Genomic DNA, 17,358 nt, shown 5'->3' with positions numbered 1-17,358 from the left:
ACTGAAGGCAGTATCGGGGACCGAGCTTTGCTCTGGAGTACAAAAGCATAAAAAATGTATTACGAAAGAAGAAATTATAATAACATTCATACAGAAATGTTCCATCTAATAACAGTAAATTGAGATTGATTCCCAGAGGAATGCAAAAATTTCCCTCACAAAGGCCCAGTTGCACAGAAGCCGGTTAAATTTTAATCCTGATTAACTTCACGTGAACCAAATCAGAGAAGACTATTTCAAAAAGATGGATCTACTGGAATTATTCAGGATTGAAAATAACCCGGCACTAAGTACCTGATTGAATGATTACAAAAGTTCAACACCTGAGTTATAATTTTGACACAGTCCCACACACATGAACTCGCTTACTCACTTCCATCACCAACAGACGACGAAATAATTATTTTCAGCTGTTTTTCCAAGGATGAGTAATAATTACCCTTTTAATGTCCTTCAGCGAGTTTTCCCAGGGATGAGACCTAGTGCAATCGAATCTTTATATTATAAACCTACTATGTTCTGAATTTCGTGAGAATCGTTAGAGCCGTTTTCGAGATCCGGTGAAATACAAACATCTAAACATATAAACAGAAGTTGCTCGTTTAATAGTATAGGATAGAGAAATGTATTTGGTCATACTCATGTAGGCCTACTTGGATAAGCACTCATATATTATGAAAATATGATATTTCAATCACTATTGGTGTTAGCAGACATTCTAAATGATTGTTACTCTATCTTTATTCTTTATTGATTCATACAATAAGTACTTCATCAAAATCTATATTTCTATCTCTATGGTTTGAGTTAGTTGATTCTTCTTTTGGAACTATCTGCATGCATATATTTTAGTTTGATTTTCATACGGTATAATCAAACTTGATTTGGTATTTATATTGAATATTGTTTGTATGTTTCCAGGTATGAGCCAGATGGCGATTGCTTTCAAGGAGGCCAGAGACTACCCATTCAGACCCGACGCTGTCAAATCGATTATTGGAGTTTTGGCCGCTCCCTGTGAACGAAGCTTTATGCCAATCTCTGTAAGTCATTTTTCTCCTTCTGAGAGATAGACTATTGTCATTACATAACAACATTTGTATAAGAAGGTCAAATACATTCACGACTTGTCACATTCATCAATAAATTAATAAGTATGGTAACGTTTTTTAACACAACAATAATAAAAACAGGACGATAACAACAATAATATTCTATACATCTATAGATGCGTTATCAAGTGTCAAACACTCTAGGAACTCCTTAACACTGTACACACAAAGCACACACAACATAATATTTAATGATGAAAATTACTGAGATATTGCAATTATTCAAATGCTAATGAATTAACAATTATTATCCAACGAAAATCAAAATTAAATGCTGTAATTCACCCCGAAGACTTCTGCTACTGCAAATATTGACAACAGGGTTAATTTTTGAAGCTTAATCATTATTATATTATTGTAAAAAGTTCTATGTTAAGTACTTGAATTATAAAAGTTCTTATGTAAAAAGTTCTACCATCTTCGATGACATGAGATTGATTTTTTTGATATTGTACTATTCTTTTGATGAATAAAATATTTTTCATCTCATTTCATATAGTCAGGTGATACTGTGGTAGAAATCAAGACATATTTGCTATATCGGATGTAAATAATTGAAATAATTCGAAGTTCTCTATTGAAATTACAAAATAATAGTCCCGATTGTTGAGCCATTTCAAGTTCATATTCGAATCTCTGTAGTAACATCTATCAACCTCTATAGTGTGGTCAACGTTATAACGGCAATGGAGAAAGATAGAAGAACAACGTTGCCGATCCTCTGTCTTGTCAATGCCTTCTATGGAGGGTAACTGATACCGGTTTATTTATGTAATATTAACTGTCCAGTCTCGTTTGAAATATTCAATTATATTTTTCAATAATTCCATAATGTATTTACATAATTAATATGAAATGTTGTTAATATTAATTATTAATTCTACATTGTTGAAAGATGATCTTGCAACAGAGCAAAGCGAGAAAGAGATAGCGATATCCGCTTTGTTGAATGATAGACAAGGATAGTACCATTGCTAATCAAACACTGCCATTATAACGTGGACCTCACTATAGGTGTAGTCTACCATTTCAAGTAGAAGTATTTATAATAAGAAAAATTCTATTAGCGTATCTTTATCTAATAACATTATGGAGAATCCTATGAGAAGTGAAAGAAAATGTTTTTCTTGTCGTTTAAATTGTAGCTGCAGCACGCTAGAGCTATTGGACATGCGATCTTCTTCAAGTTGCACGGCGTGCAGTTCCATGTTATCACTCAGGTGCAGAACCTCGAATACTCAGACAAGGAGCAGGCTATCGTTCCAAGCGTTGTTGGTGAGTGAAAACATAATTTTATCATTTTAAATTGGTTAAAATCAATATTTTCTTATCTGGGAAGACAGAGAAAATGTACATTAGACACAGATATGTTGTGGAGTTTCTTCATATTTAGGTGAAATGAAAAGTAAAAAGTATATTGACAGTTACTCATAATAATAAGAACATCTCACCTTGAAGACAAAATCAACATAAAATTGCATAATGTGCTCAAAATGCGAAAGAAAACAGAAATAACACTTCAATTCAAATTACAAAGTTACTGTAATCTTGAGGCTACCTTAAGATTATATTGTAGCGGTGTATCTTAAGGCTATAGTCACTGTGTAACAAATTACATCCAGGGCAGAGACACACGAGGCGTTTTTTAGACGAGCCGGCATAGCACGACAGGACAGAAAGCTCTCCGAATGGCTGATTTGGTTGGCGTATTGAAAATCATACAATCGGAGAGATTCCTGTCTTTTCGTGCCGTGTTGAATCGTCTGAAAATCGCTTTATATTATATTTATTTTAATTATTATAATTATGAAATTAAAATTAATTTAAAATTATGCCTCTGCCCTTACAAGGAAACCCTTTACCACTGAGAGTGGAAATCATTTGATCGACGATAATTCATTCAGTTCTTATTCTGCCTTCTAATGTCCAATTACTGAGATATTTTGGAATTACGTTCTCTTTACTCAATGCCTGAGACTCAAATAATTTAAATATTTCAACAAAGATAGGGACGAACCAGAGTTATGATCTGGAGAGAAAAACAGGCTCGAAATAAAGCAATTGAGAAGTTCTTCTCCCAAATTCCATATAAATTAGAATTGGAACCGTTTTCGGCTCAAGCCTGTAGTACTTTTGTGGAAGTTTTGGTGTAATGCTAAATAGTTGAAATAAAAAAAAACGATTGGGATTCATAAGGAGGTAATGTCTTTACTTACTAACTATTTGATTCCAATTGACATTTATAGTTCAATATATTTTTGAATCGTTTATGATCGATTACCTCTAGCTGATTATATTTATTGTGTCCGATTTCCTATATTAAGGTCCAAGTTATAACTGATTAACTCATCAACTATCTAAATTCGGAGAGAAATAGTTTTAGATTTATTATTTTGTTTCTCTCTCAAACATTGTTTTGATTTTGTGCATGTGTGAATGAAATAATAGCAGTGAATTCAGATGGAACAGCGTTCCTGATTATCTACCTTGCCACTGCCTCCTTTAGAGGATAGATGATACCGGTATATATTATGTAATATCAACTGTCCATTCTTGTTTAGTATATTCAATTATATTTTATTCGCAAAGATTATATATTTTTCAATGATTCTATGTGGATTTTCATAATTGAGATTGAATATTTTGTTAATTAGTTATACAACTACATTGTTAACATACGTTTTAGCAGCTTTGTGGAGCTAGAAAAGGAGAATGCTATCTGCTTTGTCGAATGATAGATAATGATAGCAACACCAATGTTGATAAAATATTGTCATTATAACGTGGTCTCCACTATAGCTTCGACAATAAGAACAGTGTAGTTTCAAATTGTTCAACACTCTATGATTGATTGAATTCATTGTTTTGAATTGCAGCCTTCAACAACGAGAACATCTACTTGTTGACTGATAAGAAGAAGCCAGCTAACGACTTGAACGCATACGGTCTCACCTATGGCAAGGACATGTGTGTTACCTTCACTACACTTGTAAGTATATTATTATGCTCTGTAACTTCAATCTCATCTCATAGATTCATTAGTTTAGCATTTAAAATACTGTATCACTACCCACGCTGATTTACAAAAGAATTGTGTGAAGCATACTATAAGACAAGGATATGTGAGTAGGTCTAAAACACGCTTGGACATATTTTATTATGCTCTACAACTCAATCACATCTCATAAATTAATTAGTTTAGAGATTTTAAAATATTGTTTCCCAAGCTGATGTACAAAATAATAATTGTTTGAAGACAATCCGACAACCACGGTGATGTACAAAGAATTGTGTGAAGACATACTATATAAGGATATGTGAGTAGGTCTAAAACACTCTTGGATATATTTTATTATGCTCCACAACTCAATCATATCTCATAAATTAATTAGTTTAGAGATTTCAAGATATTGTTTCCCAAGCTGATGTACAAAGTAATAATTGTGTGAAGATAATCCGACAGCCAAACTCTACTCGCTTCATAATACAGATCTGTAGGTTATCAGTAGTTTATTGTACACTATGCGAAAATAAGTGCTCTCTAATATTATTTCTCAAGCTGATGTACAAAATAATTATGTGCAGACAATCGGATAACCAGACTCTACATGCTTCATAATACATATTAGATTTTCAACAATTTATTGTAGCCTATACTATGCGTAAATAATGCTTACTCTGTGGACGAGTTCAGATAGCATAATATGACTTTATAAATGGTGGATGAAATCATTTAATGCCTGTTTAACGACTTGAAAAATCCAAACACCCTTCTCTCTCAAACATCCTCTTGGAGGAGGTCAGTGGATGCAATCAAATAATAAATATAATATACTTTGTACAATCAAATAATAAAAATTGTAGCATATATTGTTTACTTAGCTTAGACACAATAATGGTTCAAACATGTATTACTTATTCCAAGAACCCTTTATATTCTCTTTACATTTAGAATAGGTTACTCAATTTTTCGTATTCCAAAGTATTTTCCTCATAATTTTGCTGTATGGAAAGAAATGTTGTGATATTTTCCCATTCTTGAAAGAATTAGACGTTGATGTTGTCAGTATTACTGTAATTTAAATTGATTATGAACATTATGAACAAATATAGTGTTATTGACAACATCAACGTCTTAGTGCCGCTTGCAAAACAGCCGGTTAAATTTTAACCGTGATTAATTCCACAAGAACCGATCAGAGAAGGCGTTTTTGAAAAGACGGTTGCACAACAGCCGTTCAAGTTTTAACCGTGATTAATTCCACGAGAACCTATCAGAGAAGCCGTCTTTTCAGAAACGCCTTTCTCTGATTGGTTCTCGTGGAATTAATCACGGTTAAAATTTAACCGGCTGTAGTGCAACCGTCTTTTCAAAAACGCCTTTTCTGATTGGTTCTCGTTGAATCAATCACGCTTAAATTTAACCGGCTATTGTGCAACCGGACCGGGCCTTATTCCTATAACTATTTCCCCTCAATTTGTGATGTTTTAAATAATGAAGTAATTATATTTTATGCATAATTTGTTTGTTTTGCGAAACGGGTTTCTCATTTTTCATATTCTAATGTACCGTATATTTGATCGAACGAAGTGAGGTCTAAGATTCAAGTCGACGGTTTGGCATTTCTCTTAATGTTTAAATGTTTATATGTTGCGCATTTACGGCGAAACGTGGTAATAGATTTTCATGAAATTTGATAGGTATGTTCCTTTTTAAATTGCGCGTCGACGTATATACAAGGTTTTTGGAAATTTTGCATTTCAAGGATAATATAAAAGGAAAAAGGAGCCTCCTTCATACGCCAATATTAGAGTAAAAATCAGACTATAGAATTATTTATCATAAATCAGCTGACAAGTGATTACACAGATGTGTGGAGAAGCCAGTCTATTACTATATTTGTATAAGGTCTATAGTTTCAATCAAATACCTTGAACAGTTATAATGTATCTTTAAGCTGGGTTTACACCAAATTTATTAACAAAATGTTAATAACTTAATCCTTATAGATTCTATTAGATTGAACGCAAGTTGACAAACACACTTGTTCATCATGTTTATGATAATTATGTTCAATCTAATATAATCTATAAGGATTGAGTTATTAACATTTTGTTAATAAATTTGGTCTAATCGCAGATTTAAGGTCTTTGGTTTCAATATTTTGTTTTGCAGTCATGGTATTATTATGCGTATCCATCAGTATCAATATTCTCACATTCGAAAAAACTAATTTAATAGGTGATTAAAAATAATCAAATGAACTAAATAAAGCTGAAGAAATTATAATATTTTTGATTGAAAAAAAAAATTTTCATCAGATGGAAAGATTATCACGGAACTGGATGAATATTATATAAATTCTGGAAAAGAAATATATTCTATTCATTGTTTAAATTAACATAAATATTAATAAATATAATGGAATACAAATTCAAACGTGAACTGATTTTGTTAACATTTAAAACAGTTGACATCAGGTACTTGTGGATGAGAATATTGCGTGAGGTCTACTGTTCACAGAACTACTAGTTTTTTTAATCCCGAATTTTCTTGTGTTTCAGAACGGAGGAACCGTTTTCAACTCTGCCAACTTTGTCGGTGCTAAGCCAGATGCGCAGAAGCAATTCTTGCAAGTGACGTCATCAACCCTGGTCGACCAGTTGACCTCGAAACAGCTGACTATCGAAGTCATTTGCGATCAGTGGGAGGGATTCCCGTTCAGCAACGGCTTTGTTGAGGCATCTAGCGAAGAGGTAACATTCGTCATTTTTACTTTCCTTACCCTATTACCATAGGTGAGGAAAGTATTGCCATAGAGAGACGATAGCATAAATAGATATCCCAAGGGCGTTTATGTCGCAACTTTTACTGTTATCCCAAGCCGATAGTTCACGTAGCTCTTTCCTATGCAGCTGTGTGACGCTGGTATTCTCTCAAATTGTGCCGTTCATACACTCTCACCCCAACAAAACAGTAAAAATTGACAATAATCGACAGTAAATCGGCTTGAGATAACAGTAAAAGTTGCGACACAAATTCCCTATACAATGGGATATCTACTTACGCTATTGTTTCTCTATGGTATTGCTTTCCGAAAAAAATTAAGGTGCCCAATTTCTATATTTCTATACGTTTCAAGGTACCCTGAAAGTAGTTAAAAAAGTTTTAATACATTTCAAAAGTGGTTTTTGGGTATTGGTCTGTATGTGTGTGTGAGTGTGTATGAGTGTATGTGCGTCTGTGTACACGATATCTCATCTCCCAATTAACGGAATGACTTGAAATTTGGAACTTAAGGTCCTTACAATATAAAGATCCGACACGAACAGTTTCCGATCAAATGCAATTCAAGATGGCGTCTAAAATGGCGAGAATGTTGTCAAAAACAGGGTTTTTCGTGATTTTCTCGAAAACGGCTCCAACGATTTTGATAAAAGTTATACCTTAAATAGTCATTGATAAGCTACATCAACTGTCACAAGTCCCATATCTGTAAAAATTTCAGGAGCTCCGCATCATCTATGCAAAGTTTGATTTTAGATTTCCAATTATCAGGTCTCAGATATAATTTAAACGAAAAATTTCGAGTGGAAAAGATTGAGCATGAAAATCTCTACAATTAATGTCCAGTAAAATTTTCACCTAAGATCGAAAATAAGCTTGAAATTCGAGAAAATTTGATTATTAAATTGCAAACTGTTAGCAACTGTTGATTCTATTAAATCATTCACTATGAAGAGATAGCAGACCTCGTTTGTCTCCAGCGTTATTGTCCTGTCACCAGCTAGCTCAGATCTTTAAATAGTAGACTTGAGATGTGCGTGAGCACTAGCGTCAGGGGATCAATTTTCATTGGCAAGGAAAGATGTGTGAGTGCACCACACAAGATTTTAAAAATGTTTACATAAATGCTTTCTTGTATCGACCTCAGTTTTCGGTATATAGATTTTTAAATATTTTTGAAAAACGTCAATAACTAGAAAACTATATGTCGAAATCTCATTCTAAGGATATGATTAGAAAGAGGAAGAAATTTGATTCATATAATTTGTTCCTGTGTTTGACGTTTTTGAACACTGTTTGAAATTTGGCTTTCAACTATTATGTGGTCCACGTTATAATGGCAGTGTTTGATTAGCAATGTTATTGCTATCCTTATCTATCATTCAACAAAGCGGATAGCGCTATCTCTTTCTCGCTTTGCTTTGTTGCCAGATCGGCTTTTAACAATGTAGAATTAATAATTAATTAACAATATATTTCATCTTAATTATGAAGATTCATTATGAAATTATTGAAAAATATAATTTCTTGCTTAATAAAATATAATTGATTATTTTAAACGAGAATGAACCGCTAATATTACACCAATAAACCTGCATCAGCTACCGTCCATAGAAGACAGAGGATCGGCAACATTTTTCTCCTATCTCCACTGCCATTATAACGTGGACCTCACTATAGACGAATGTACTTTTTTGAAAAAATCCCATAACAAACATCTATACTCTCTCTCTCTAAACATAATCACTCCTAAATCACATTACTAAAACTACATCTCACTATCTCAAGCACAACCTTCCTCTAGCGCGTCTCGGAACGTTCTCCTCTATTTTCGCCTCTACGCGGTCATCACTCTCTCAGCTCACCAGTTCAAAAGTCCAATTTGGTGGCCTGAGTGATGACTCCGCTATTCTAATAATTAATATCCTATGAGAGCGGGGTGTTTGTATTGTTACATCACCCCTCCGCATGAAAAAGATGTGGCATATACAATTACTGGCACATCTTTAAGCTAAGTTGAAATCAGATAAAATTTAAATCTTGACAATATCGTTAAATATAGTTAATACATTTTCATATTCATTACCTTTTAAAAATTTATATAATAAAATTCAAGGAGAGAGAGTATCATACTTATACATTTGAATGATGAATCTAGTCTAATTTTACAAACAATAAATTATTGGCACAGAGCAAAGCAGAGTCCATCTTAACACATTAGGCTACCATAAAGTTCTCCCACATAAAGTTTTAAATTTCTAATCATTATAGTCCCCACCACACATTCCTACTGAATATTATATTTGAATAAATAAATGAATAATCTATCATATGGGGTCATTCTTTTACATTTAATATACAATATATATTTATATCTCAATAATCATGGACATAATCAATACACTACATAATCGTTATATCTTCTTGGTTTTTTCCTTTTTCTCTTGTGTTTCGAGTTTGCATCGTTATCTGATTCATTTTCATCATATGCTTCCTCTTCTCTTACTTCGTCATTGTTATCGTCGTCGTCTTCATCTTGCTCTTCTTCGTTTTCCTCATTGACTTCTATTTGTTCTTCATCTTCCTCCTCTTCTTCTTCTGGCTCGTTTCCTTCTCTAACTTCATTTGCAGCTTGCTCATAGTACAACGCTGGTTTTATTCTGTTTACATGTACAACTACGTTCTTTCCTCTTACTCTCAATACTACATTCAGTTTCGATTTAATTTCTACAATTCGATACGGTCCTCTCCATAGCTTTGACAATTTCTTCACTCTCTTTCTTTTAATTTGTGGTACATAAAGATAAACTTTTTGTCCTACACGATATTCACTTGTTTTAGACTTTTTGTCGTACTGCTTCTTCTGCGTTTTCCTTGCCTTCTCTTGGCACTCAACTGACATTTCTTTTATAGTTTGTAGTCTACTTCTAAGATCTTCTATATAATTCGAATAAATCTCTGTATCTTCAGTTAATGTGAGATCAGCTTCAAGCGGTGTTCTCATTTTCTTTCCGAATACCATCTCATAAGGTGTGTATCCAATTGATTCGTGCTCTTGCGAATTGTATGCCATATTCACCATGGGAAGCAACTCATCCCAGTCATCTTGATTTTTGTGACATAATGACTCAACATTTTTGGTATAGTTCTGTGAACTCTTTCCGTTCTACCATTACTCATTGGGTGATAAGCTGTTGTTTGTAATTTTCTTATTCCTAGAAGTTTGCACATCGATTTCATCAGATCAGACGTGAAATTAGTTCCTTGATCAGTAATTAATTCCATTGGTACGCCGATTCTTGTTATCACTCTCTGTATTAGTGCTTGTGCAATAGTCTCAGCAGTTTGATCCGGTAGGGCGATAAAATCCCCATATCTAGTAAAATGATCAATTACTGTTAGGATGTATCTGTTTCTTGACTTTGATAACGGAAGTGGACCTAGAATATCACATGACAGTCTGTATCCAAACTCGGTCACTTCTTTAAATTCTCCTAAGGGTGCTTTCGATTTTCCGTAATCTGTTCTTTTACTACATTCTTCACACGCTCTTATAAAATTAGTTACATCATTCTTCATTTTAGGCCAATAAAACTTTTCTTGAATTCTTACAATTGTTTTCTTAATGCCCCCATGACCGGCATAAGGAAGATCATGGTGGAGACGAATAACTTTCTCTCGAAGGCTTCTTGGTATAACAATCAACTTCTTATCATGTTTCTTGAAGTGAATGATCCCTTCTTGACTCAATTTGAAACTAGGATACTCTCGAAGGCGCTGACACTCTTCGTCTGCTCTCTGCTTCTCTCTTATGATTTCCAAGTCTAACAGTGGAAGATTCTCAACTGTATTCTTGTATATAACTCTGCTTAAGCAGTCTGCATTTGAGTGTTTAACACCAGGCTTGTGAATTACTTTATAATCGTACTCAGCTAACTTCAAAGCCCATCTGGTTAGTCTACTTGATGGATCTTTCAGTGATAAAAGCCACTTGATAGCACTATGATCAGTATATAAAGTGAATGATCGACCATAGAGGTAACATCTAAAATATTTAACAGCCCACACAACTGCTAATAGCTCTCGCTCTGTTACACTGTAATTTTGTTCAGCTGAATTGAGTTGTCTAGATGCATATGCAATAACATGTTCAACTCCATTGATTTCCTGAGCTAAAATTGATCCAATTGCGAAATTACTGGCATCTGTGCTAAGAATAAATGCTTTTGAGAAATCTGGATAAATAAGTAGCGGTTCTGTGATTAGTTTTTCTTTCAACTTTTGAAAAGCGGTTTCACATTCTTCATTCCAGTCAAAATGTTGATTCTTTTTAGTTAATTTTGTAAGCGGTTTGGCGATTTCGGCGAATTTTGGAACATGTCTTCTGTAATAACTGCATAAACCTACAAAACCACGGATTTCTTTTTCATTTTTAGGTCGAGGAAACTCTTTGATTGCTTCAATTTTCTTAGGACATGGCTTGATTCCATCCCTGTTGACTATGTGACCTAGAAAACTTATTTCTGGCTTAGCAATTTGACATTTTTTCAATTGAACACTCAAATTGACTTCTCTAAATCTATCCAATACTTGGCAATATCTTCAGTGTGCTGATCTATTGTAGGGCTAAATATTAAAATATCATCCATGTACGGTAGGCATGCTTTTCCTTTCAATCCTAACAAGGTAGAGTCTACAAGTCTTTGAAACACTGCTGGTGAATTGATAAGTCCCATTGGCATTCTTGTATATTCATAATGTCCATCAGGAGTACTGAAAGCAGTTTTTTCTTGACTCTCAGGGTGCATTTTGATTTGGAAGAATCCAGAATTCATATCAAGTGCTGTGAAATATTTGCTACCTCCTAATGAATCTAATGTCTCGTGGATATCAGGTAAAGGCCATACTTCTGGAACTGTAATTTTGTTAATTTCTCTAAAATCAATACACATTCTGTATGTAATAACACCATCAGGACCTGGTTTTTTCGGAACAATAACAACTGGTGCTGACCAAGGTGATGAACTGGTCACAATGATTCCTTTGTCTAGCTGTTCCTGAATAAGTTTCTTCAAAACATCTCTCTGTGAATGTGGTACCCTGTACGGTCTTTTATTAATAGGGGGGTGATCACCAGTATTAATTTTGTGTTCTACTGTTGATGTGCAGCCTAAATTCTCAATTCCTTCAAGACTAAAAATGTCAATATATTTGCAAAGTATATTTCTCATCTTAATTCTCTCTTCATTATCCAAATGACTCAACTTTCCTTCTAATTTAGCTGCAAACTCCTCTGTTCTGTTTCTAGTTAGCTTCACTTCTTTATAGTTAGCATCGTGTTCATCATTGCTTGATTGAGACTCTTCAACATTACAAATTAATGTGTTCTTATATAATGTTAAATCTTCATTGGTTACATTTGTTACTTTAGTCAAACACATACCATTCATTACTTTAGAAAGACTTCGGGCTATTAAAATTCCATGAACTTTGACTGTTACAGGCTCTGTTATTATTACTTTGTTTTCTAATTCATTTTTCAATTCTTTATTGTTTTTCCCCAATTTGATCTGTACTATTCTCTCCGACCTAGCAGGTATTGTGAGATTGGTTCTACAATACGCATTAACATGAACTGTCGATTCTGAGGGTAATTTTGAAGTTATCGGTTTTGATTGGATATAATTTTCTTCTATCTTTGAATTTGTAAAATCTGTTTGAGTACTTCCTTCACTTTTCATACTTATAGTTTTTGATTGAGTACCGGTATTTTCTTCTTCAACCTTCATATAGCCACTCTTTTTGTAATCTTCATTGGAACTGTTTCTTTCATAAAGTCGCGCAACTTGCCTTCCCTCCATAAATAATATACTACGATCAAGGTCTATGACTGACTTTTTAATTTTGAGAACATCATATCCCAGTATTGCAATATAGGTGTCTGGTAAGTCAACTACTATTAAGTCGCATTTTACCTCCATCCCATTCAGTTTTATAACTTGCCTCACTGTCCCATGCACTCGCATAAGGGCTCCAGCGATGCCTCTAATTAGGATGTTGCTTGGAGTGATTGTGCCAGTTACGATTTGTCTTGTGATAAGGGATACTTGTGCTCCCGTATCAACTACAATCTTTCCTTCCACTCCTCCAATACTACCATCCACAACTAGTTCTTCGGCACTATTTTGGCATAATGTAGTTACAATTTTGGGCTTACTTCGTCTCGCCTGTCCAGACCTATTACAAAACTGATCTGAATTTACTAATGTTTGGGGTTCCCAACGGCGGTCTTGAGCTCCCCGTTGTCGTTTAACAACTTCTCTTGATCTTTTCGGTTGTCATTTATCTTTTTCCCACTTCCCCAACAATTGTGTGCAAGATGTCCTCGCTTGTTGCAATTGTTACAAATTTTATCTGCGGAATATTGTTTCATTCTACATTCAGTTTCTAGATGACCCTTTTTCTTACAAAAGTTACAAACTCTAATGCCCACTTGTTGAGTGTCAGTGTGTACAACTCTCTTCCTACAATGTCTAGCGATGTGTCCAATCTTCCCACAGTTATAACAATTTTTTTGAGTTATTGTGCTAAATACTTTTCTAGATGGCTCCTGTTCATTTTGGAAGGGTTTTCTATCTAGGTTGGAAATCGCTATGGCTGTTGTTACTGCTTCTTTAAAGGATGTTGGGAATTTGATTCGAGTTTGTTTCCCTATTTCGCCAAGTAATCCTCTTAGGAATGACTCCATGGCTCTCCTATCAGCTTCTTCCCTTAGTATTTTATTAGCTTCATCACTTGCTGTTACTCTAATCGTCTTCCTACTAATGTTCATGACTCGGTCTGCATATTTTTCAATTGACTCTCCTTTATTTTGTTGGATTGATGCCAATTGCTCATAGTAATAGCGACTTGGTAGGCTATCACCAAAACGCTCAACCAAAGCTGCTCTAATTTCAGCTGCAGATTTTGCATTCCTACACCTATCATCTGACTTGAAAAACAATAATGCACTTCCGGTAAGTTTTAATCTGATAATTTGTGTCTTTTGAAATTCTGACCAGCCACACAAGTGAGAGATTCCATCAACAGTGTCAAGAAAAGAATGGATTTGATCTGACTGCTCTCCATCGAATGTTGGAATACTGCTAACTAGATCGAAATTTGGTTTGACATTTTGCTCAGGGGGTGTAACAAGTTCTACATCTACTAAATTTGTATCTGTTCTATTTAGGTCTCTGTTAACAGTTTCGTTTAGTGTGATACTAAGTTGATTTAATCTAGCTGATAGCGCTTCAAAAGCAGCTTGAACTTCTACTTCCTGCCCTTCAAAATTAACTCTCTCAGCCATTTTAAATTTTTATAATTAACCTTTCATTTGCATAAATAAATAACTCTCATAAAACAATAAATTTAATCTATCAGCTTTGTGTGACCTAGATAATTTCCTGAAATCTTTTCATCTTAAATTATTTTATAATAAACAATATTGATATCTGACCTGATCGATTCAGCATAAATGAACATTAATAATTTGATATGAGCTCTAAATAAACGAATGTAGACCTATCATAAAATGAATTCATCGGGAAGTCTATCTCCAACATAACAATTCTATAATATTTCTAATATTCTAATAATATTTTCAATATAGAAAGAGCTGTATAAATTGCTCACCAAATTTAATTGATGTCTTCATCTCCATTGTAGAATGCCGCAAACGTTGCCCCAGTAGTAGATCCATGTTATTACAGTTGTCATCCGCCGAACAGCTGGTAGAATGACAGCGACAGTCTCTATGGAGTCGTGTAGCCTGAAGAGCGATGAACCTGGTGACGTATTCGCCAACACCCAAAAGTTGGAGGAAGCCCACGTCACACCTCTGCCAATCCCCACCTCAACGTTTCGCTGGTTCGCTGCCCGCGTTCTGCTGACTCAAGACACTTCCGCTTTCCAGAGTTCAACAATCGCGTCAGGGGATCAATTTTCATTGGCAAGGAAAGATGTGTGAGTGCACCACACAAGATTTTAAAAATGCTTACATAAATGCTTTCTTGTATCGACCTCAGTTTTCGGTATATAGATTTTTAAATATTTTTGAAAAACGTCAATAACTAGAAAACTATATGTCGAAATCTCATTCTAAGGATATGATTAGAAAGAGGAAGAAATTTGATTCATATAATTTGTTCCTGTGTTTGACGTTTTTGAACACTGTTTGAAATTTGGCTTTCAACTATTATGTGGTCCACGTTATAATGGCAGTGTTTGATTAGCAATGTTATTGCTATCCTTATCTATCATTCAACAAAGCGGATAGCGCTATCTCTTTCTCGCTTTGCTTTGTTGCCAGATCGGCTTTTAACAATGTAGAATTAATAATTAATTAACAATATATTTCATCTTAATTATGAAGATTCATTATGAAATTATTGAAAAATATAATTTCTTGCTTAATAAAATATAATTGATTATTTTAAACGAGAATGAACCGCTAATATTACACCAATAAACCTGCATCAGCTACCGTCCATAGAAGACATTGACAAGACAGAGGATCGGCAACATTTTTCTCCTATCTCCACTGCCATTATAACGTGGACCTCACTATAGACGAATGTACTTTTTTGAATTTTGAGCATAAAAATTTCATACTTTTTTTTCAGAAATCATCATAGGCTGGGACAAGAGTCATTTTCATCTTCTTATCAACAACTAAAGACGAGGAACGATAGCATTTACATCACCTATTATCACTCTTTCCTATTCTGGAAATTAATATTTTATCGTTCGTGACTCTTCCTGTCTATTGTCATGATATATTTATTATAAGTTTCCGTCGTGTGTAAATAATATAATCAATAAAGAATGTAGAAGTGGCAAACAAATTACCGATACATTAGCAAGTTTGACGAATTGTTAGTTTATAATAGGCTAGTATTAATATATATTTCAATTGATTCAAGCATGAAGCAAAAACCGGTTCTGATGTGTCCGTCAAATTAAGATGAGAGATTATACTTAAATTGTTTAGAAATCGGAAAGTTGATGTACGAGAGAGAAAGAGAATCTTACAGCACTTGTGAGCTCGTGAAAATTTTAGAAAATAGTGTGAAAAACTAAGTTGTGTCATCTTTCGACGATAATTCAAATCTTCATAGCCAAAGAAATATTTATAAAACAACAAAAATCTTGGAATCTTTACATGAGCTTCGTTCTTGTTGCTGGGAGATATAGAAAAAAGCAAAGCAATAATATTATAACATTAAATTTTTATAAAACAAAACTTTGCAAATATTCCAAATTTATAAAGTTTATAATCATATACAACATTCGAATACTGTTTATAACGCAAAATAATCGCAAATTTATAAAATTGTAACTGATATTGTAATTATTTTGAAACTATTATGTAAATTATTTGAAAAAAATACGAGAATTATATATTTGTATTGTGGATGTATCTTGTCGAATAAATTATTGTATGAAGTTTCCACAAATATTTTATGACTATGTTTATTTCTCAGCCAATTCAAATCAAATTATTAAACTTTTCTGGTGAAACTTGATCAATATCGTATCCTTAGAGAAACTATATTATTTTCTCTCTAGAGATTTTTGCCTCGAACTTGGCAAACTTATGTTTTTTATGTGAGGAACATGAATCTGTATGCAGATTTTCAAAATAAACTTATTAAATAAGAATCAAAGCCAATTTATTGAAACTTATTTTGTTACTCACATCATGTTATGACTCATAATTTGAGTATAGATATAACTATACCATAGATATAACTATGGTCTTATGGTCTTTGATGCGAGAAACAGGAATCTGGAATTATATTTGAGAAATTCTTTACCGTTCAGGATATATGACTATTTGAAAAATTGAAAATTTTATGTTTGCAGCTACATAACTTATCTATACTACTTATAAAATTCTTATCTCACTGACTCACTCACTGATCACGATTTCTGGAAAACTACTGGATGTCTTGCAACAAAACTTGGAATATGGGTTTCTTATACGTCCTAGGTGCTCACTAAGAAATATTTTGGCGATATTTCAACTCAAAGGGTGGTTTTTAAGGGTTTAAAGTTCGTCTTTTAGCATGAGTATATTCTTCTTCTTCTAATCTCTTAATTGTAATTGAAATGTCCATATCATATATGTTACTATAGAACTATAATCTAGAGAGAGTACCTCTTCGAAACAGTTGTTAACTAAATTAACAGTTGGCAACTAAATTAATAATTTTGTCAGGTTGGCATTAGGTTGGCACCAAGATGAAGAACTAATTAGAATGCAAATCGAGAACAAATTGATTGAGCACTTCAGTCGTACTCCTGGGAGTATAGATAATTTTTATTTTTCATAAAACAAACTTTTATGTCGGGAGTTGCTTTTATCAATTGATTCTATTCTATCAAGACTAATTTTGTTTGTATATCCGACAGATC

General features: G+C 33.6%; 1 protein-coding gene across 1 annotated transcript in view; it reads left to right on the top strand.

Annotated features, from left to right (window-relative positions):
• The window catches only part of LOC111049867 (apolipophorins), a 110,969-nt gene extending 94,378 nt beyond the window's left edge, over positions 1-16,591 (top strand). The window contains exons 43-47 of the mRNA XM_039431347.1: positions 922-1,043; positions 2,258-2,387; positions 3,989-4,101; positions 6,678-6,869; positions 15,564-16,591. Of these exons, the coding sequence (XP_039287281.1) occupies positions 922-1,043; positions 2,258-2,387; positions 3,989-4,101; positions 6,678-6,869; positions 15,564-15,575 (569 nt within the window). The 3' untranslated portion in view covers positions 15,576-16,591. The remainder of the gene's footprint in view (positions 1-921; positions 1,044-2,257; positions 2,388-3,988; positions 4,102-6,677; positions 6,870-15,563) is intronic.
• The last annotated feature ends 767 nt before the right edge of the window (positions 16,592-17,358 follow it).

This window comes from Nilaparvata lugens, chromosome 6 (genome assembly GCF_014356525.2).
Source record: "Nilaparvata lugens isolate BPH chromosome 6, ASM1435652v1, whole genome shotgun sequence".
Taxonomy (NCBI): Eukaryota; Metazoa; Arthropoda; class Insecta; order Hemiptera; family Delphacidae; genus Nilaparvata; species Nilaparvata lugens.
Note: the sequence above shows the minus strand (reverse complement) of the source record. Positions and strands in the feature narration are given on the sequence as shown.